We start from the raw sequence: 21,965 nt of genomic DNA on the forward strand, positions 1-21,965 counted from the left end.
ATTGTGAATGCAATGGCCACACAGAACACTTGCTCACTCAACGCGCCTACCACCCCCACTGACTAGTACAGTGAAGTCATCATTGTTTATGCATGTGCATTCCAGTCCACTCTCCTTGCCTGCCAGGTTACATTCATGTCACTCAAAGTGTTCTCGTTATATTAATATTGACTGGGCACGAATAAACTAGTGTTTTCAAGCACGATAAACTGTTATACAGTTTATCATACCAAAAAAAATTATTAAAAGTTATATATAAGATATGTACAAAGTTTATATATAAATAAAGTAGATTAAAGTTTATTTAGATTGTTTCACTTTCATATTCACTTATGAAAAAACAGCAGAAATGGCCTTTCTGCTATTGTGGGAATCAAGACATGCTTTTCCTTACTCCATCCCCTCCCCACTTTTGTTTGGTAACTTTTAAATATCAGACCTTCTTTCTATAGTCAAATTAATGATATCTCCTCTCTGAAGTGACTGTTGGTGTTTTCTTCATGTTTTAACTTCTGATAAAATTGGGTTTAAATAATGAATAAGCAGTGTGACCTAGTCAGTTAGTATCATCTTTCCTAAGCTTCAGTTCCTCCCTCTGCCCACAACATGGTGATGTAACACCTACTTCATGTCTGTTTTCTAGATAACTACTTAATGAGTGCCTTTTATATGCTTAGAATTTACACCAAATGAAGATAATTTATCCAGAAAGGGAAATTAGGCCTTTTGTTGCACATAATAGATCTAGATCAATAACTATGTAAGCAATTGTGATGAATGTCTACAATATGCTGAAAAGCTCCTGTTCTGATAACTGAAACAGAGTATGCACTCGTTAAGTGCTACTTTCAATATTATCGTCTTGATTATTATTAAGGCTGAGGAGTCTATTTTATAAAATACAGAGAATGAATAAATCGGTATAACTTTAAATACTATGTTAAACAACTGTAGATTCATTTCACTATAGTTTGTTAATAAAGGAAGGACCAATAGAATCTTATCTTCCATAGAGAAATGAGTTATTTAAGCATACCTTATAAGAACCTACCAGCACTACAAATGAAGAAAAAATAATAAATTTTGTCTAGTCCCCACTATTAATAAAGTTGAACTTTGTGTTTTTATATCCACAAGTAAATTACAGAAATAGATTTTGTGCATTAAAGGATCGTTAGCCAGAGAAAAGTTGAATTTTGCATGCTGGTGTCTAGTTGAATGGTATGGTATGCTTTATTTTAATGTTGGTAGTTTTGAACTGTTGTTATTTGGTATAAGGTTAACTTGGACATTTTCCTCCCTCAACAAAATACTGCCTTTGCTGAAGCCCTGTTTTTTCTCTACTTGCTATTGCAATCTAAGATAACAGCCATATTTACAACTAAGTTAATAATTAACTATTTAGATCACTGTTCCCTATGCAATACTAAACTCATAAGTAATGATTCAGGAATTAATAAGCCATACAATTTTTAAAATGCACCAAAAATTTTATGTTTACTCAATAAATTTATAAATCCAGAAGGATAGTCTGTATGGGTGCTATGATCTGTAAAATTTAAGATAGAATATGAAGAAAGCACAGCTTCCTTTTAGTTATGTGCAAATTAGTTATGCATTTGAAAGATCCTTAGATTCCCCTTTTCTGTTATGTTTTCTTATGACAATTTTTCCGATTTATTATTTTACTAATGAGTATATAAACAATGATGAAAAGTGGCCCTCAGATTAGATGATTCACATGCCTAAAAGGGGAAATAAAGAGAACAAAAGGAGATGAGGACCTGTCTGTGTTCTTATAGTTATACATCTTATCATTTCCTACCATTTTTAAGAAAAATGAGAATTGGTAGTATTGGAATCTTTGGGTTAGTCAGACAGTCTCAGTTAGTGTTGACTATGTTCTGCCCTTGTATTTTAGGTGGGGGGAGGGGATAAGAAATAATAGGCAACATTGTTTCTTATGAGCTTATTGGTTGTACCTATTATCAGTTGTTGAGTTTCTCCATGCTGTTATCACTGTATGCCACTACTACAGAGCTAACATTTGGCATTTCTATAACACTTCATATTTGCTTGGTGCCACACTCACTAATTTTCTCTCTCTCTGCACACAGATTAAAATGATAAAACACACACACACAAAAAAAATGATAAAACAAACCAACCAACCAAGCCACCAATAGGTGGCTTGCTGCACCTATTCAATCAGTGATGGAAGTAAACTGATCCAGTCTGTTTACTGACCACATTTAGCAAGGCTGTAAAACATTGAGAATAGTCAATTTAGAAAAGCAAGGTTCTAATGACTGTCTGTATTTGCGAAGTTGGACATAAATTGTGGAACCTTAATGACTCTCAAGCAATTTAGTTCACTACATAAACTCAATAAATTTCTTATAATGAATTATATATGTTTAGACATACAGATAAAGTTTGCTTACTTACCATTAAGCCTAGAGAAAAACAGTATTTGAGATCTTTATGGTTTCTTTTAAATCTTAAACTCTCTGAGTCTGAACAATCTGACAGTTATATGGCTTCAGGGCAACATCTATAGGTACCTCAATGCCAATTCTCAAAAAAATTTCCCCTGACTGCATCTTGACTTTCTGTCTACTTTGAGCAAAACATGAATTTAGTGTTGTCTTGTTGATCATTTTGATTTGTAAGCTGACATCATGTCGTGTTTTTATTCATAGATTTCAATTACTAAGCCAGCATTCCAAAGACTATTTATGGCTTTTGGCTTATAGTAAGAGTTGCTCACCTTAGTATGTCAGTAAGGCCTAAGCATTTAAATTTCTCATAGGTGTAAGAAATCTAAAACTTGAAGGAAAAAATAAAACCACTAACATAAGCTTAAAAATTAAAATATCAATCTCTGTTAAAATGTAAAATTTCACTAATGCCTATTTTTCTTATTATAATGATTGCCAAGCATTTGAAGGAAATGGAAAGAACAGAAGCTCTTAGGTCCAATTAAACACACTACTCATATCCTATTCTAGCCCTTAACATGGTACCCTATTAAGATTCCAAATTAAATAATCATATCCAACTTATTTCAAAACATTTTTAACCAAACTGAGGCTTATCAGCAATTCTTACTTCACTGGTCTTTTGTGGAGAAGATACCATATAGAAAATTTAATGTGATTAATTAAATTATAGGTCTTACAATTCTATTTGTTGACTTTAATTTTATTTCCATGTGTAATTTTTGGAGTCTCAGGATTTGTCTGTGGAAGAGTCCTTAATAGTGGTAATATGTCATTTCAGTGCCTTCTATCTTAGTTATGCCTGTTCTTTTATTATAATACAAAAAGAATCAATTTCCTCCTTTTTATTAGTAATCTGGATTATTTTTTTTAATTAGTTTTATTCTGAAAACTGCCCTAAATAAAAAATAGTGAAACTTTGTGTTTTAAAAAATAAAAAGAAGATGAACACTAAGTATTTGTAACCCAGATGTAAAAAGAGGTTACCATGATAGCATCTGGTTTCCCAGAAATAACCACTTTCATGAAGCTTATGTTAATGATCCCTTTGCTTTTCATTATAACACATAGATATTTCTCTAAATTACTTAATATCTAATTTTAAGTAACTTTAAATGGGTATAAATGAAATCATATTGGATACATTCTTCTGTGTCATGATATTTTTCTTCAGCATTATGTGTTGGAGAACCATAGATACTGCCATGTGTCACAGTTTGTTTTAGCTTGGGTTCCCTGGAAAGAGATTCTAAAGTTAATCACATGCAGAAGTTTCACCTGAGTACTCTAAAGCAGTGCTGTCCGATAGAACTTGGTGGAACAGTGAAAGCATTCTATGTCTACATTGCCTAATGTATAGTCATAGCTACTAGCCACACATGAGTATCAAGTATGTATATTAGTTTAAGTATAAATTTAAATATCCCCATGTAGCTAGTGGGCTACTGTATTAGACTCTGGAGAGATATACCTGTAAGGAAGTGGGAAAAGCAGGATCAGGCAAAGTAGAATCTGACTTGCAACACGGTTATATCTGAGACCTCAGCCAGTCCTATGGAAAAGTCTGGAACTGAGATGGCCCTTCAAAGCTATCCCCTGTTGAGGTAAAGTGACTGAGCTTTAATATCTCAGAATAAGCCAGTCACTGGTGCTGCCTTCTAGAAGAAGGCGTAACCTTGGGGGAGTCAGATCCTTACCTTGAAGCAACTCCCAGTGAAGAGCACAGCTGCCATCCTTCAGCAGCAAGGGGATCAGTGCTAGGCCCTGAAGAGGGAATCTGACCAGAGCACTCCTGTTTGCACTACACAGCTGGCCATTCATTTTTGGTACTCTATGGAAATTCCATTATATGAATAAACCACAATTTATTTGTATATTCTACTGATGATAGAGAGCTGGGTTATTTCTAGTTTGAGGACATATAGCTATTGTAAACAATAATTCTCTAAACATTTCTGTATATGTCTCCTGGTGAATCAATGGTAAAGTTCTCTAGGACATGTGCCTATATGTAGAATTGCAGAGAGTTAAAATATGTGCATAATTGACTTCAGTATAAAATGCCAAGCTGTTTTCCAAATGGTCGTACATTTTACAAATGACAGCCTTTCACTCAATGTCACAGCTGTGTGAATGGAGAGGTTCATTTAGAGTATATATTCTATCATTCAGAAGACAAGTTTCATGTCTTCCCTCCTGAATAAAGGATTAAAATAACATCCACACTGCAGTGGTTAGCAGAATTATAAGAACACTCTCAATGAGCCACACTCTAGTATAACATTTTTCCTTTATGTGACGGGAAAACCTGTGACTTGTTTCTAGCCAATAGAATGTGGAAAATAGCATAAATCTAAAACAAAACCTAAACCTTCTAATAGATTGTCACATGTTAAAGGCAAAAGGGTTTTACAACTGCAATTAAGGTCCCTAATCAGTTTGACTTTGAATTAATGAAAAGCAAGATTATACTGAGTAGGCCTGACCTAATCAAGCGAGCACGTTAGAAGGAAGCATGGGCATTTTCTGAAGTCAAGGAGATTGTCCTGCTGGCCTTGAAAAATCAAACTTCCATGAGTTCTATAGATACAAGAAAACTAATTCTGCCAACAAGCATATGAGGTTACATGAAGACCCCAAGCCTCTGAAGAGATCCTAGCCCTGACCAATACCTGACTGCAGCCTTGAGGAACACTGAGCAAATTACACAGTTATCTGATGGCTGGACTCCTGAGCTGTGGAAATGGCTGGACTCCTGAACTGTGGAAACTGAGACAATAATTATGTATTATTTAAAGCTGCTAAATTTGCAGTTATTTGTTACAAAGCAATAGAAAACATACCTGCTCAGCAGCAAAATTTCTCTTTTTCAAAAATCACAGCATTTTAGTTCCTCCATTTAACTCTTTCATTTCCTTAGGTCTTTTCAATTTTGAGTGAGAAACTTTATTGTTTCTATTTATAAGGAACTTCTTAATCCATTGAAAACAGACAATAAGTACACTTCAGATTGCTACAGTAAGGTATCCAGTAGAATTTGCTTCCTTTCAAAGAAATTATATCTGTTTTATATGGATGAATGTACCTGGGGGAACTTAAGTATTGGAGAGAAATTATGTATGCCAATTTAAAGGATGAAATATCTAAAATCATATTCCTGGAACATATTACCATGTCTAAGAAAAGAAAATGTAAAGACCATTCATAGTGTTTCAAGATTCTTTTGAGGACAGAAAGGATTTTGAGAAAAATAACAGTGATAGAAACAAAAAGGAAAGTGGATGACATCTGAAACATAGGCAGAAAAAGCCTATGGAGAGTTTACATTTTATAAAGAGCAATAGTTAAACTAGCTTCAAAAATAAACTTAACTCAAGTATTAGTGCTAAGTTTTACTCTAACTCATGTAAAGTCTGCACAAATGGATGTTCCTGATATTTAAGTGGCTCCTCCTGTCATAGTTTGGGTTCTCTGGAAGCAGAGCCTAAAATAGGAACTTCTAGGTAGTCTATCTGAGACATGATCCCAGGAAAGAAATGTTGAATATATAGGGAAAATGAGATGAGAGACAGAAAAGTAATAAAGTATGCTACAATGTGCTGATTATCTCTGTTGTCAACTGAGGTTCTGTTCCTTTGGGACACTGCTGGGAAACCACATAGAATATATCTCTGAATTGTCCCAGTGAAGCATGAAGAGTGTAGTAGGTACCTTTTCAAAAGATAAGTTCACCCAGACCCTCAGAATGTGACTTTATATTGAATAAGGACCTTTCCACATATAATTAAGGTAAATATCTAGAAGCAAAAGTGGGCCCTAAATTAAAAGATAGGCATTCTTATCAGAGACAGAAAAGAAGACACAAGAGAGAAGATGGCCATGTGATTATTGAGGCAGAGACTGGAGTTATACACCCACAAAACAGAGGATGTCAAGCATTGCTCCCGGTCGGCAGATGCTAAGTGAGAGGCCTGGAAGAAATTCTCCCTCAGAGCTTCCAGAAAGAATGAATTCAGCCAACACCTTGATTTTTGACTTCTCAGCTCCAGGACTCTGAGAGAATATGTTTCTGTTGTTGTAAGCCACCAAACCTGGGGTAATTTGTTACAGCAACCCTAGAAAACTAATACAGGGAGGCTGAGCTGGTGATTCCTTCATACTCTGGGCCACAACTGGAGTGTGACAGAATGGCCTTCTATAACTTTATAAAAAGCCCCAGCCAGCAAAACAGAGAGAGGCTAAAACAGGAGCTGGATGTGGGACCCTGGCAACATAGATGGAATTACTCACCATACGTACAGTGAAATCAGGTGAGCTGAAGGGTTACGTCACAATCATCCATAAGCAACTGTTGCCTCCTCCAAGCATTGATTTAAGAAAACTGGTTCCTTTTACCTTGTAATTCTGTCATCTTAAACATGGTAGTGAAATGGCTGTGCTTTTGTGCAGCTAAGTGGAAGAAGGAAAAAGAACATGGAGGATTGTACATGGAAGTCTTACAGGCTGTCGTACTTCTGCTCACAACCTATTGGCTAGAAGTCAATCCTATTTTCACAACTAACCTCTAAGGGGGATAGAAAATACAGCTGTTCTCGTTACCTAGTGTTGTGTGATAAGCATGTGACATTGATTTGGGATCGAGTGGTGGAATCAGAAGACTTGTTGGTGAGAATGACACCTGATCTGTTGGTCCTTCTCCACGTGGACGTCTCCACAGGACTACTTGGACATCCTCACAGCTTAGTGGCTGGATTTTAAGGGCAAATGGTACGAGAGACAGGCATTGAGAGTTGCCAGTTTCTTAAAACCTCAGCCTAGTAAGAGACATAAGTCACATCTGCCATATTTTATTGACCAACGTCACCTATATTCAAGGGAAGAAAATAGAGACATTTCTTTTAATGGAAAGGTTATCAAAGAATTGGCAGTCATCTTCAGTCCCCCACAAGAGTGTAGCTGTATACTCCAGGCAAAGCAGAAACAGATTTGGTGAACAGATGTCCAGTTTCTGCCACAATGTTTATAGTCTTTTAAAAGAGTACGCATATATCTAGGGGTATGAAGTTAGGGTTATACAAGACAGATAAGGTCTAGAGATGTGCTGTGCAGCATAGTGCTTATAGTTAACAGTGTTGTGTTATGCACTTAAAAATGTGTTAAGAGGATAGATCTCATGTTAAATTCTTCCCACAGGATGGGGGTTGGGCAAGGGGAAAGCAAAGGGACAAGGAAATTTGGGGTGTGATGGCTAGGTTTATTACATTGTTTTGGTAATGGCATTACAGATTTATGTCCAAATTCATTAAACTATATACATTAAATGTATGCAGTTTTTATATATCAATTGTATCTCAGTAAAGCTGTAAACAAAAAACCCAGTAACCATATATTTTTAATTAATATCCTCTCAAGTGCTCAAAACTTATGGATTGTGTTTTTATCTCTACTCATTTAGTTATAGGTATATAATCATAAAAACATATTAAAAAGAAACTCAGGGCATACGGTCATTTTTTAGACAGAGTATAGGCAAGAAATATATTGTATACCTCTAAATGTTTGGAGATATATAACATTTGGACAGATCAGATATTTAGAAAGTTTTTTTTCTTATATTGTACTAAAATCTTCTCTTGAAAATTTTATTCACAAGTACAGGTTTTAATTTCCTGACCAAACAAAATAAATCCAATTTAGCTTCTAATCTCTTTCTATACCACACCCACCATATATTTGACATCAGCTGTCATGATACTACTGAGTTTAGTCGAAGGACTATTAGTTATTTTAAAGATGTGATATCTTAAATGGGTAATAAATGCCTGCTAGATGTAAAAAGAAAAGGACAAAGCTATCAATTTATCCATTAAAATAGTAATGTTTTATATTCAAAAACTTTCTTTTTTATATATATTTTTTAATTTTTATTTTTTTATTGTTTTTCTATTACAGTTGTCCCATTTTTTCCCCCATTGCTCTCCAAAAACTTTCTTATGCATCCATCTTGGAAATCTAACAAGAACCTTGTCAATTAAACAGAGCATATACCATAAATTTAGTAAAAGGTGAGGGTTCACCTATTGTGATACAATGGTAATAAATGTCCATTATTAAAGATATTCAATTTATATGCTTTGCAAGAATTATCAGAAACATAAGATTAGGTATATTTTTATTTCAATATTAGGTATCCAAAGTTGAAGAAATTAATTCCTTCAAGTTAATAGTAAGCTGAGAACAGAATGAAAGTTTCTGATTCCATGCTTAATTTTTTTTTATTATACTCCGCTATTAAGTAATTTTTATATTTAAAGTCTACATTCAGAGTTATGACAAGTTATAATTGTACATATATCACTTAACTATGGACAGTCTATTCAAATTCAAGGAACCATTTAGTGCTGCTAAAACCACTTAGAGTGTCCAAACACTTTTGAAATACAGTTGGATATTGTCCGGATACCTCCGACTTATTGAAGTTGAAAGGGCCTAGTAAAGATTCTTTAAATATTTTGTTGTAATAAAAGTGAAATATTCTAATATATGGAAATTCCTTGTTTCTTCCTAACCAGATTAACATTTTTTTAGTTTTCAGTAATTACTTTTAAGACCACTAGCTGCTCAATTTTCCCCCTCAATTAGCAACAGTATATTAAGCTAATTTCCTAGTGACTGTTAATATAAAAAGTTATGTTTTACAAAAGGACCTAGGAAAGGAGTCCATCAATACTGAAAGGGATATCACATATTCAGGAAGCTATTTCACATCCTCTTAAAATGAAGGAACTGGATGTGGTCTGAAATTTCTCAAATGTCAGAGTGAAACGAGAGCCTTTTGTTATCATGACAGAATGCAAAATCTGGTAAACCCATTGCTAATACTGGCACCCAAAAGGAACTATATTATTCTTCTTCCTAAAAATACATAAATGATGCCTATTTTTACCTGACCTGATTACAAGTTAAGTTATTCTTATGAATGTGAGGATTTCCAGAGAGCAGAGCTCTATGTGCAAATTCAGATTCCCAGATTATATCTCTAGTTAGCCAGACTTAGAAAAACACGGGTCAGTGGCAGCTTTGAAAATAATCTCAAATTTTACGCATCAGTATGTTTTCTTTAGATTCTCTGTATAAGTTGCAATTCACATGGTCACAAGGCCCTTTTGCTATGGATTTAAAAAGCCAGTAAAACAATAATCACGGCAGTCAGAGTATAGACTTCCCCAGTGTCCCAAAAAGGCAAAGATAGCACAACTTTATTTGAGATTAAATTAAACTCAGATTCATTGTCTGTGGTCAAGTTCATTAGAGAATCCAGGAACCAGTCTCACTCAGCCAAACTTCCTCAATCTCTCCCATTTATGACCAATGTTTAAGTGACTTACTATATGTCAGTAAAATTTGGTGGGTGAATAAGGCATCTTTGACAATTAATTACATTGAAGATTAATAGTGGGGGAAAAAAGATGAATAGTGAAAAACACCTTTCTTTGTAGCTAAATCAAAGACGTTAAACTTGCAAATGGTCTAAGTAAGACATGGACTGAACATTGCCAAAGGCAAAAAAAAAAAAAAAAAAAAAAAAAAAAAGTAATAAGAAATGTTGGCACCACCTTAAAAAAGATACCTTATTTATACAAGGTCTTAAGATATTTAAGGAGATTTCTTTAGTCATCGATTGAAATGTAAATGATTCCATTTAGCTACAGCTCTCAAACTCTTTGCGTAGGGAGAGGGTCCTAAACCCTACTGATCTGTAACTTAATTTTCTTCTTGAGGCCTTGCAATGAAATCCAACTCTATATTCTTCTATTTACTATAATTAATTTTTTACTTTAGTGGGAGGTAAAATGAAATAGGTTTTAAAATAAAATAAATTGACATTAGCATTTCAAGGTCTGACATTCAGGGCCGTATATCAACTTGAATAGACCACTTGTCAGTACCATTTTCCTCACCAGGTAGAATGCAGAAATTGTAACAAGTGTTGCCTGTAGCCTTTTCAGTATTACAATGTGATTAAAGAACAAAGAAAAGAAGTAGAGCAGTGAGGCTGGGTCTATGAGCTCTTGGCAAAAGTTGAGAAAAAGGGGGACATAAAAATTTGCATCTACTCATGATTTGATTTTAGCTTCCACAGTTCTTCCTCTCTTGTCTTGCCTGTGGATAGTCCCCTTGATCTCACTCCTTATGCAAAACCCTGAATTTCTGCCCAATTTTCCCCAGACAGGTCCTGTGTGTAGGGCTGGCCCTGCCCCTGCATGGTCAGGGAATGCAGGCTCTTGACTTGCACGGGAAGGAAACAAGAATGAATCTGAGTAAGAGTTCAAGTGAGAGCAAAAGTAAGTTTTATTCAGGTAGAGACAAAGAGGCTAAGACTTTCTGCTGTGCTAGGAGCAAAAGTACATGTTGGAGTGAATGTGGATTAAAACTCACGAGTGAGTTACCCTCTGGGTCAGTCAGTTCCTGGGATTTTATGTGTTTCTAAAAATAAGCTGTTTCTGAACATTTCAGCACCAAATTCAGTTTCCGCCTTCTGGTTGGGAGGGGATCTTTTTCCAAATATTTTCCACTCCGTAAGTGTCCTGTCATTTCAGCCTCAGCCCCCTTTCTCCAAAATTGAATGAACTTTGGGGTTGGTTTCTGGTCAGTTTTTCTCCCACTTGGATTGATCTGTTTTTAGCCAGTCCTTGTTGTTCTTGGCTTCTGTGACTTCCTCCGAGTTTTCTCCCATAAGCTGTTCCCTTTGATCTGGTGAGAGAACCTAGCAGCTGATTGGCCTGAAATGTCATCTTTTACTTCCTCTTCCACCTGTCAGGAGTTTTCCATGACTTCTTTCTGTCCTGCCATGTGACAGTCTATGAGCTGTAGAACTCTCTGTCATGGAGATCAAATTGCTCACAAAAAAGTTAATACATCTTAACAAACCCTTTCTTCCTCTGTTATTTCCTACCTCTTCTATGTGGAAACCTCTGCGAAATCCTTCTCTATTCTGCTTATTTTTTTTACTTCGTGTCTACACCTTCACACTTGATCAGAGATTCATATCATTTTGCTTAAGTGTAATCAAACAGAATTTAGCCTTCTGAAATTACCAAGATAAGCAATTTTAGTAAAGTTATTATGGACACTATAGAATTCTGATGGTTTTCTATTTGAGCAAGCAGAGTAGAGAGTCTGTGAAGAGCTCAGAGCTACACTCTCTAGATTTTCCTATTATGTTCATGTGTGACCATTCATACTGGCTAAAATTGAATAGAATTAAACCAACACTAGTTGGGAGAATCAGATGAAGGTACTGTGGTGATATGAACAGTAAAGATTAATTAATAACTTTAGTAGGAACTTTGGGAACAACAGGATGCTGATGATAAACTGTTTATTAAGAAAGCTCTAAAACTGGGGGTGGGGGAAACACACTGATTCTGCCTGTAGCTCTCAAACTGCAAATATGTGCAGAGAAGTGTCAGTCTCAAGAATTTATAAAGTCCATAAGGATTTTATATAAGCATTGATAACTTCATTTTCTGAAAGCTTTTCTTCCCATTTAAGATCTAGCTCAGAATAAAAATCAACTCAATAGTATTAGTGAGAAGTAATGGTTGTAATGTGTCTATAAACTATATAACCAAGTCTTAGCTAGTTGAGGTTGTAAACAAACAAACAAAAAAAAAACAGTATTTTTAAGTGTGGTCTACATGCTTGTTTTCAGTTAAGAAGATTTCTGGGAATTCAGGTAACCCGCAGTTTATCTCTGAAATGACTGTATTAATATTTGTATGTCTCAAGAGCCACAGTGTCCTGGTTTTCTAAATTTCTAGCATTTATGAACCTTGTTGCCAAAACTTCAATCATCGCTTGCCTGTCTTGAACCAAAGTTATCTTCCTATGCACACTGTAGCAGTCACCTACTTACACACAGAAATTCTGTAAGCTATTTTCGCAGATAACCACATCTTCATTATCTTACATGGAATCATTTTCCCTGGCTCCTCTAGACCTCAGCTGTACAAGCCTTCACCTGATCTCTATCCCTGCCTCCCACGCCCTCACCTACATACCTAAACGCTGTTTCCTTCCTTCCGTCTGCCTTTCTCACTCCCTACCCTGTCTAGATCCATTCCTCCACTTTCCTTTCCATCTTTCTTCTTCCTTCCTCTGGACAAAAATAAATATTTGTTCCAGGACTTCAACCATTCTTGTCAAACACTCAAATCTCTGTTTCCTTGATATTTAAATCCAGTACTGGAGGGAACTCATGACGATCCAGGGCAATGTCACCAGGCATTAAGGGACCCACTCTCAGCAAAGGACCCAAAGCCGCCTGGCAGTGTCACTGTGGGTTCAACTTAAGGCTCTCTCCTGTTCCTGAAAGGAGCTAGTTCAAACCTCTACTACTTACTCCTCCTGTTCTCTCAGGATAGAAAGTCCTAGCATTTTTATTCTCACCATGAACAGGATCTATCTGCAAGACTCTTAATCACCTGACTCCAAGGAAACCATGTTCTTCATTTACGTTTGAAGCTAATCATCCCACATACACACTAGATCCCATCTCTCCAGTTTCAACAAAAGCCTCATTCCCCTATCTATGCCTCTCTGTAATAAAATTTTATTCTTTCTCTTTGTTAGAATTTCCCCCAAGGTTTTGCCTCTGGCCTTTCTTTAGTAACCTTATTTACTCCATACTTCCAGCTACCATTTATATCCTGGAATTTTTTTTATCTATATCAATAATTCAGAATGCTTTTTAACTCTACATCAACCTACGTAATTACCTTCTGGATGGTTACACTTGGTTTCTCTCTTTCTTCTTTTTCACCAACAAGGCAATGAGTTGTATCAATTTTACTTGACTCTCTTATAAATTTAATTTTATTGAACTTAGTGCTACTGTCAAGTCATTTTAAGAAATGTAATTAAATACACACATTTAAAATCATTTAATAGTCCTTATCAAGTTTGATTTAAATGCAAATTCCTTAACCTGACACAAAAGGTACTTCAGGATTTAATACTTTCCCCCAAAGTATTTTCAGAAGCACATTTATTTTGTTGAAAATTTTACATGATGGCATGTGTAATAAAGGAGGGGGTTGGGGGGTGGGTATTAAGTTCAAATACATCTGGGAAACTAGTGTTCTAGTGTTAGCTCTCCAAGCACTGGTTCTCAATCTAGTGTCTGAACTAGCACTCATAGAATTACCTGAGACTTACGCGTATTCTCAAGCCTCACATTACACCTACTGCATCAGGAACTCTGCTGGTAGGACCTAGCAATCTATTTTAGCAAGCCTTCCCAGCAATACTAATACATGCTGAAGTTTGAGAAACACCATCTTAGAGAATTGCTATACATATTTACATATTACTCAAAGAAGTCTGGAAATAACTTATTTAACGTTACCTTATCAAGCGCTTGTAGCTTCATATCATTAGCAAATGTATGTATGTCATGTGCTTTCATATTTAAGCATCCATCTTTGCATTTCTTTACCAAATACCTCCCCACTAGCTTTGCCTGGCCAGCTCTTTAGAGGACCTTTTCAAAATTACATATACAATGTCACAGAAGTATAGCAATCCTAGGACTGTTGCATTAAGTCTTATTACCATGAAGATATCATCTATCATTTCAACACTTTTGTTTTTTGAACTTAATGGTTCTCTCTACATGTTGATCTCTTCTTGACAGAATATCTTCATATTTTCTTACTTGAAATTATGAAGGTATAATGTACATTTTATCAGCTTGTCTGTATAAGCTTTTTTTTGTAGTAAGGTACTTTTTGTAAACTTGCCTATTGGATGCTTTATTTACCTGACCCTGGCAACTTTTCACTTTCAAAAAATCCTCTCCTCATAACAGGTTCATGGACTTTCTTTCAACTTCCTTTCCTCAATAGTCTATTAATAAAATATATTTTGGTTACTATAATAATGATGACTGTAACTAATGATCTACTAAGTCATAGTTTTATAAGTTTATTGGATATTGTTTTTTGTTATTATGTTTATAATTATTTTATATTTGTATATTTTCTAAATATATTATAAACTATTTTTATTATGAGTATTAATTTAAAAGGGCTTCAGTAAATATTAATGTATTTATTAGCTTTAAAAAATTTTTACTACCATTATCTTAATTTTTCTAACCATAAGTCTCCTAGTTGACTTTTAGGAGATTAATAAAGTCTTACTTAGAAAAATTTAATTCTTAATAAGTCAGGTATATATATTAATATACATCGTTGTACCCCATTATTTTAAACATACAGTCTGTTGAAATACATGAGTAAATCAGGGAAAACCTGATTATGGTATTGTTGTATGGTATGTAAAAATTTAATGATTCAGCATTCCATTTGGTTTATTGTGATACAATATATAGAATTTGATGCAAAAAATGCTGCTATCTATAATCCTCTAATGTCATAAAAAAAGAGTAATGGAAGTACAATTTGTGATAGCTAAGGAACTTTGGGATTAATGCATATTCAACTACATACTTTAGTCTTTCCTCCTTTCCATATCACTCTTTGCAGAACGGTGATAAGTGACTGTGATGCTAAATATATCATCTATAGTTGTTTTCTCTCATTTAATTACATTACCTGAAATAAGTTAGACATATTATTTGGCTACGTGCACATCATGATGATTAATGATAGTATTCTCATACAGTCTGCTGTGACCATCAGCACTAATTTTATTTACAAACTTCACAACTTACCAGACTCTCTAATTCTAGATATATCATAGGGAAGAAAATCTATTAAGCTAATGAAAATATATTAAGCTAATAATTACATTATTGTAACAATAATAAAGTCCTGTTCACAAAAGAAAGATAAATTTTAATAGAAAATATAACTTAAAAGTAGGCAAGGCTGAATATTTGTAAGCCTGCATTGCTACCTTTTGCTTCTTAAAAATCTGCTGATGTGCCTTGATGTACCCCAGGAATCAAAGAAGGCAGGCTGCCAAGGATTTTCAAGTGGGCCTCTGGGACCAGTCATACAAGGCTCTTAAGATCCTTTGAAGACTGCTTATAGTTCATTTTGGCAATTTTGAAGTAATTTGTGCCAGCCACAAATTTTTTACTATTTTAACTTTGCTTTCTGACTTTTAATATCTGTTGCATTTTGGGCATAAACCTAAATCATCAGCACTCAATAGCACCTTAGGGAAATTATGTGTCCTTAAGGATACAGTCTGTGTGTAGAGGTCTCTAATAGTAAGTGGATTCAACACAGGGCTCTGTTTTAACTTAAGCGAGAGCAATAACTGGGTGATGACTCATCCAAATCTGGTTACATGTCTTGGGCAGCATTAGAAGACATGCATACAACCATTCGGCAAAGGGTAGCTGATTTTCAGATAAGACACAGCAGTTCAATATGGCAAATTGTTGGGCCGAATGTAATCTAATCTACCTTTTATATCAGAGAGCTCGTGAATTTTCTGAGCCACAAATTTAAGTTTCAGATATCCCAGACCTGTCAACCTGTAAATAATTTAGTAAAAATAGAGAAGCCACATGCTTCCCACCTATTTGTATACTTTGTGTAAAAATTGTCTTGCCTCTATATTTTATGCCTGATTTTACTAAGTAAATGTAAAAGAAGTGCTCTAAAAAGAATACCGACCAAACAGAATAACCAGAATAACTTAGCAGTATGTTTGAAAGAATTATATGTGTTGAGCATGAAGTTTATAAGTGAAACATTTACAATTGTTACTGTATCCCATTAATCTCGATGGAGAATTCATTCAGTATGGTAAATGGAGAAGGATTCAAATATGGCTTACACACATATGCACACATACACACAAAAATAGGCTTCCAAAGTTTTAGTTAATTAGATACATTTGCAGATGAAATGAGAGTGTTACGGACCATTCATGTAACATGTACATATTGTAAAATTTAATAGTACTGACTTTGTAACCAGGCAGCCTTAAGTTCTCCCTACTTGCTACTGATGTGACTTTGAATAAAATATTTAGGCAGGATACATTTTTCACACACACACACCTTTGTATACAAGAAATTCAGAATTTCTCCTTGGGAGAAACCCCATTAAGGGATAATATCTACAGCAATAATTCCTAAGATTATAGTCAGAAGAAGTGAAGCATTCATTCGAAAACCAGAGCATCTAGAAATACAAGCCTGGCCACTGTGACTTCATCCTTTGGTGTCCCAGTTAATGAAGAAAGGAAATCTGAATTTAATAGCTTTGGCTCACATGAGCTAAGAGTTTTTTTATAACATTTTTCTCTGATCCTCCTGTTTGACAGTGACTTCTAACTAAAGCCATACCGTTTAACCTTTTCTTTTGCATGTTATGTGACCTTGTGAGCAGAGTAAGAAACAGGACATTCCTCGGGAAGAGCAGGGACCAACCACCAAGAATTTGGATTTTTGGCCCCAGCTTATTACCCTGATGGTCACTATTATTGATGAGGATAAAACTGCCTACACACCTGTCCTGAATCAGTAAGTACACTCTTTTATAAATGAATATATTTTATTCAACTAGAGCTAAAAAACAAAGTATTTGCAACATGACTTATATTCTCATGACAATGACAATTTTTTTAAACTAGTATGAGCCAGTATTTTTTTACTTTTATCATAAAATATCAATTTGATGATATAAATTTTTAGTTCAAGCCCCATAGAGTGTGATTTCTTTTTATATGGAGACAAATATTTCTTGAGCTTTATTTTTATTTGATGTAGAAAAGTGTTTTCTTCCCTCTGGTTCCTTTTGTAACTATCCATTGTCTCAAAAAAAGAAAAAATACATCCCTCCAGACTAAAAATATGTTAAAGAAGTAGTATTACACATGTAAGTTTTTAATAATAACAATCTGTTAAAAAACTGCATTCAAAATAGTTGTATATCCTGGATTTAACAAATTTAATGCACTATTTAATAGAACAGTTTTTTTTTTTCTCAAATTCCTCCTTGGATAGGAATTACACATTATGAGCACTTCGTCAAGGCAGATGTATTAAAATTCATGGCTGTTTCAGAAGAACATACTCTAGAACAGTCTAAAATCATCAGCTTATCAAAATGCCACTAGCTGTGAGGCCTTGGGAAAATTATTTAATTTTCCCGAGTCTCAGTGTCCTTATATGTAAAATAAGGACATATTACTAGATAACTTTCAAGAACCGATACAGCTTTAATGTTGCATGTTTAGGATTTATTTCATCCCCACCACTGAGGGCTATACAAGCAAAAGAGCAGTTAACTCTGCCAACCATGCCATTGCAGTCAGGTTAATGGAGAGGATATCTTGACAAACTGGTAATATCTGAAGTGTATGGATAGCAGGGAGAGCAGAAATATGCACACTGCGAAGTAGAATAGAAGGAAATTCAGCCTTACTATGGAGAACTGGTTTTATTAGTTCTCATTCTCTATCACTCAACTGGTCAAGACAGGGGCTTTTTGTTTACGTATGAACTCAGTTGGAATTCCAATTACAGAAGAAGTAAATTTAAGTATCCAAGTTTTCATTGTTTTCTGCTTCTCTTTATTTTATTTTATTTTTCTATTACCATTTGTCCTAATTATACCCCCTTACTACCCGCCCCCACAATCACCACACTGTTGTCCATGTCAATGTGTCCTTTTTGCTTTTTGCTCTATCCCTCCACCCCTAATGCCCAATTTTTACCTGCTTCAAATTCCTCCATTTGTGGAGAAAGGGGCCCTTTCTTGAATATGTAACCACACTTTCTTCTCCCTTTCCCCTTACATTCACCTTTTCTGCCCATGGCCAGAGTGTCTTCTCATGATCATCGCAGAGGCTTTAATCTTTTATTCTTTTCTCTTGGCCCAGGACTCCATTTTCTCTTTTAATATATGACATGTCCTCAGCTCACCCTGGGTAGCTTTGTGAAATATTTATGTTTTCTCATTGATCCTTTGGAACTCTCTTATAGACAGAGTAGATTTCCTAAAGATAGAAAGATTAATAACTTATTTCAAGGTGATACCCTTGGGGTTAGTAGGCCATTTGATAAATGACTATTGATCAAAAACAGAAATCTACTGAGAATTGCTAATTAATTTATTTGAAAGGATTTTATTTTTAATCAAAAAATTTTTTACATTTACCAAATGTCAGAAATCAGGATGCAACAACAAAAAAAATATGTTAAAATATCATGGATTCATTAATCTTTCCTAGATTTATCTTTAGTCATATACTATGAAAAGCATATAGATATTTTAGTTGATGCTTTATAACTGTATTAAAGGAGGTACATTAATTATGGAAAAAATACATTTTTAATGAAGTCTTTTAGCTTTTTATTATTTATTTTAATGTCATAGTTTAGAGTCACTTTTTTTTTTCTGTGAAACCTAGTCCTAAAAACCCCAAATGCCTTTCCTCTGTTTGGAATCTACATTTTGTGATTGTACTTGTTAAGATTTTGAGGACAGTTTAAAGGGTTTTTTTGTTTGTTTGTTTTTTGCTTATTAAGTATCATTTTATTTTTGTTTCTTATTTAATTGAATCAGTCTTTTAAGTGAACTCATCCGGAAAGTGAGGTATGGTCTTGGTTGCCAATATTGTGTTTGTGAGGTTTCAGTTACACCTGTGTCTTTATTTGCACAATGTATCATTATACTTAGGCTTCCCTAATTACATTATTGGTTAGTTCAACTATCAGTGTTTCACAAATTAGAAAATTCAGACCACTGGAGTCATAATTACATGAGTTACTAGTTGAGGTTGCAGATTCTCAGCCCCATTCCAAATCTGTGGAGTCAAAATCTGAAGATGGCAATAGAAGTCTGCATTATTAATAAAGCATCCATCATGTATTCTAGTGAACTAAAGGATAAACACACAGGCAAGTTTATGAAGGACATGTCAGGTTAGAACAAGTTTGGTTTTATTTTGAAGGCAATGGGATGTGGATGTATTATTTAAATGTATAGGACTTATTTTTATCTCTTTGAGAGTGCTCTAGGGTTATTGATATAAATATTTAAGTAATTTATTGAATGAAAAATTATAAGCTTTTGCTTATTCAAATTTAATAACAATTTATAATAATTGTAGAAAGTAAATATGAGAGGAGGAATTTGTTTTATTTTGTATACTAATATATAACCAAGAATAAATAGTGGTTGAATTAATGAATAAATTAAAGCAAATCAATATGTGTAGTTGGTTTCTGTTCTGTTTTCACTCCATTGATTAATTGATGTACTAGAGTATTTCTTTGAGCAATATTTATTCACATTTTAAAAATTCTTATTTATGTAGTGGCTTTCTAGATGCTTGTAGATATTTCACTATCACACTGAAACTAAAAACTATTAAGCAGAGTGGTTTTAGATCTTTAGGTGTCAGTGTCTCTGCCTTTTAAACAGATTTGTTGGGGTAAAACTAGATACAATAAAACTGCACATGTTTAAAGTGTACAGTCTGATTCATTTTGACATATATATCTAGCCATGAAACCCTCACCCACAATTAAGATCCTGAATATATTCATCACTCCATTACATTTCCATGTGCCTTATGTAGCTCATACCAGATAACCCTGGTCTGCTTTATGATACTATGAATCAGTTTAGAGATTTTATCCTCTTTGTAAAGGAATCTTATATACATGATTTTGTCTGACTTCTTTTACTCATCACAACTGTTTTGAGATCCATCCAGGTGTGTGTATCAATACTTCATCTCCTTTTATTTCTGAATAATATTCTACTATATAGATTTGCACAAAATATGTATCTACTCAACTGTTAGTTGAGTAGATATTAGGGTCAGTGTCACCATTGGGAATTTTTTCCAGATTAGGTTACTATGAATATTTGTTTACCAAATTATTCATAGACAAAATTTTTATTTCCCTTGGGTCCTATGGTAGGTACATGTTTAATATTTCTTAAAACTGTCAAAGTGCTTTACAAAGTTGCTGTAACATTACCAACACTTGGTATAATTGAACTTTTAATTGTAGTCATTCAAATAGGTACATAGTGATAGCTCACTGTGGTTTTAATTTGCGCTTTTCTAAGTACCGATATTGATGATCTTTATGTGCCTGCAGTCCATATATCTGTTGTGAGAAGTGTCTGTTCAAATCTTTGTGCCACTTCCAAAATGAAATATTTATTCTCTTATTGTTGAAATGTAATGGTTCTTTATATATACTAAAGAAAGGTCTGTTGTCAAGTATAAATTTGACTATTTCTCTTTGTGATTTTCTTTTCCATTTTCTTACTAGTATCTTTTGAAGAGCTTTCTTTCTAATGGAGTCATCTAATTTATTGCTTGTTTTTCTTTGTCATTTGGGATTTTTGTGTCTTATCTAAGAAATGTTTGCAACACCCAAAGTCAACTTGAAACACCACAGTTTTCTTCTGGATGTCTTACATTGAAGTCTATGAGTCATTTCAAGTTACTTTTTGTATGTGCTGTGATATAGAGTTTAGATTCTTTAGGATTTTTTCATATATTTATCTAATCTTTTCAACTGTACTTATTAGAAAAATTGACCTTTCCCCTTTGAATTACTGTGGCAACTTTGTCAAAAAATAAATTTAAGTGTATGAGTAAGAGTCTATTTCTGTATTTTGTCCCATTGATCAATTGATTTACGTATCTGTTGGTCTAGTGGTGATAAATGTCTTCAGCTTTAGTCTGGAAAACTCTTGATCAATTCTGAAGGACAACTTTGCTAAGTAGAGTATTCTTTGTTGGCAGTAGTATTTTTTTTTTTCTTTCAACATTTTTAATGTATCAGCTCACTCCTTCTTGCCTGCAAAATTTCTGCTGAAATTCCCACTGATAGCCTTATGAGGATTTCTTTGTATGTAACAAATTACTTCACTCTTGCTGCTTTTAACAGTTTCTCATGGTCTTTTATATATTCAATCTCTTTGTTAAAATTCTCACCACATTCATGTGTTGATTACCTGACATCAGTGAGCATTTTTATGACCATTATACTGAACTCTCTATTATTAAGATTAGTTTTGGGTGATTTGCCTTGTTCTTTGGTTAGGACATATACCCTTGTTTCATTTACCTTGACTCTCTGTGTTGATTTCTCCACCTTAGATAAAACAGCCTAGACTTGAAAATAGTCTCATCAATCAGTACAGTCTGAGATCCTGGTTGTCTCTCAAACTTTTAAGATAGTCCAAGCTTCTACCTTTGTTCTTAGTGGCTCCCGTAATAGAGGGTGTGCCAAGACCTGTCAGTGTCGCAAGTGGAGGAATGCAGCGAGCACCTAGATACAGGCTAATTAGAAGCCAAACCCTCAAGCAATAGCTGGGAAAGTTTGCAATTAAGCTCCTTCCAGAGAGAAACTGGAAGATGGGCATTTTTGAGCTCAGGTATATAGCCACAGGGATGGGAGGGATACAGGGGATACTCCTGCACCTGTTGCAAAGCCACGTTTTT

At 34.4% G+C, this 21,965-nt stretch overlaps 1 protein-coding gene across 1 annotated transcript in view; it reads left to right on the forward strand.

The window, feature by feature from the left end:
- UNC13C (unc-13 homolog C) overlaps positions 1 to 21,965 on the forward strand; it is a 496,691-nt gene that overhangs the window by 292,856 nt on the left and 181,870 nt on the right. The window contains exon 17 of the mRNA XM_090270625.1: positions 16,877 to 17,010. Within this exon, the coding sequence (XP_090126751.1) occupies positions 16,877 to 17,010 (134 nt within the window). The remainder of the gene's footprint in view (positions 1 to 16,876; positions 17,011 to 21,965) is intronic.

Source organism: Furipterus horrens, unplaced genomic scaffold (assembly GCF_987537825.1).
Source record: "Furipterus horrens unplaced genomic scaffold, mFurHor1.1.pri manual_scaffold_3, whole genome shotgun sequence".
Taxonomy (NCBI): Eukaryota; Metazoa; Chordata; class Mammalia; order Chiroptera; family Furipteridae; genus Furipterus; species Furipterus horrens.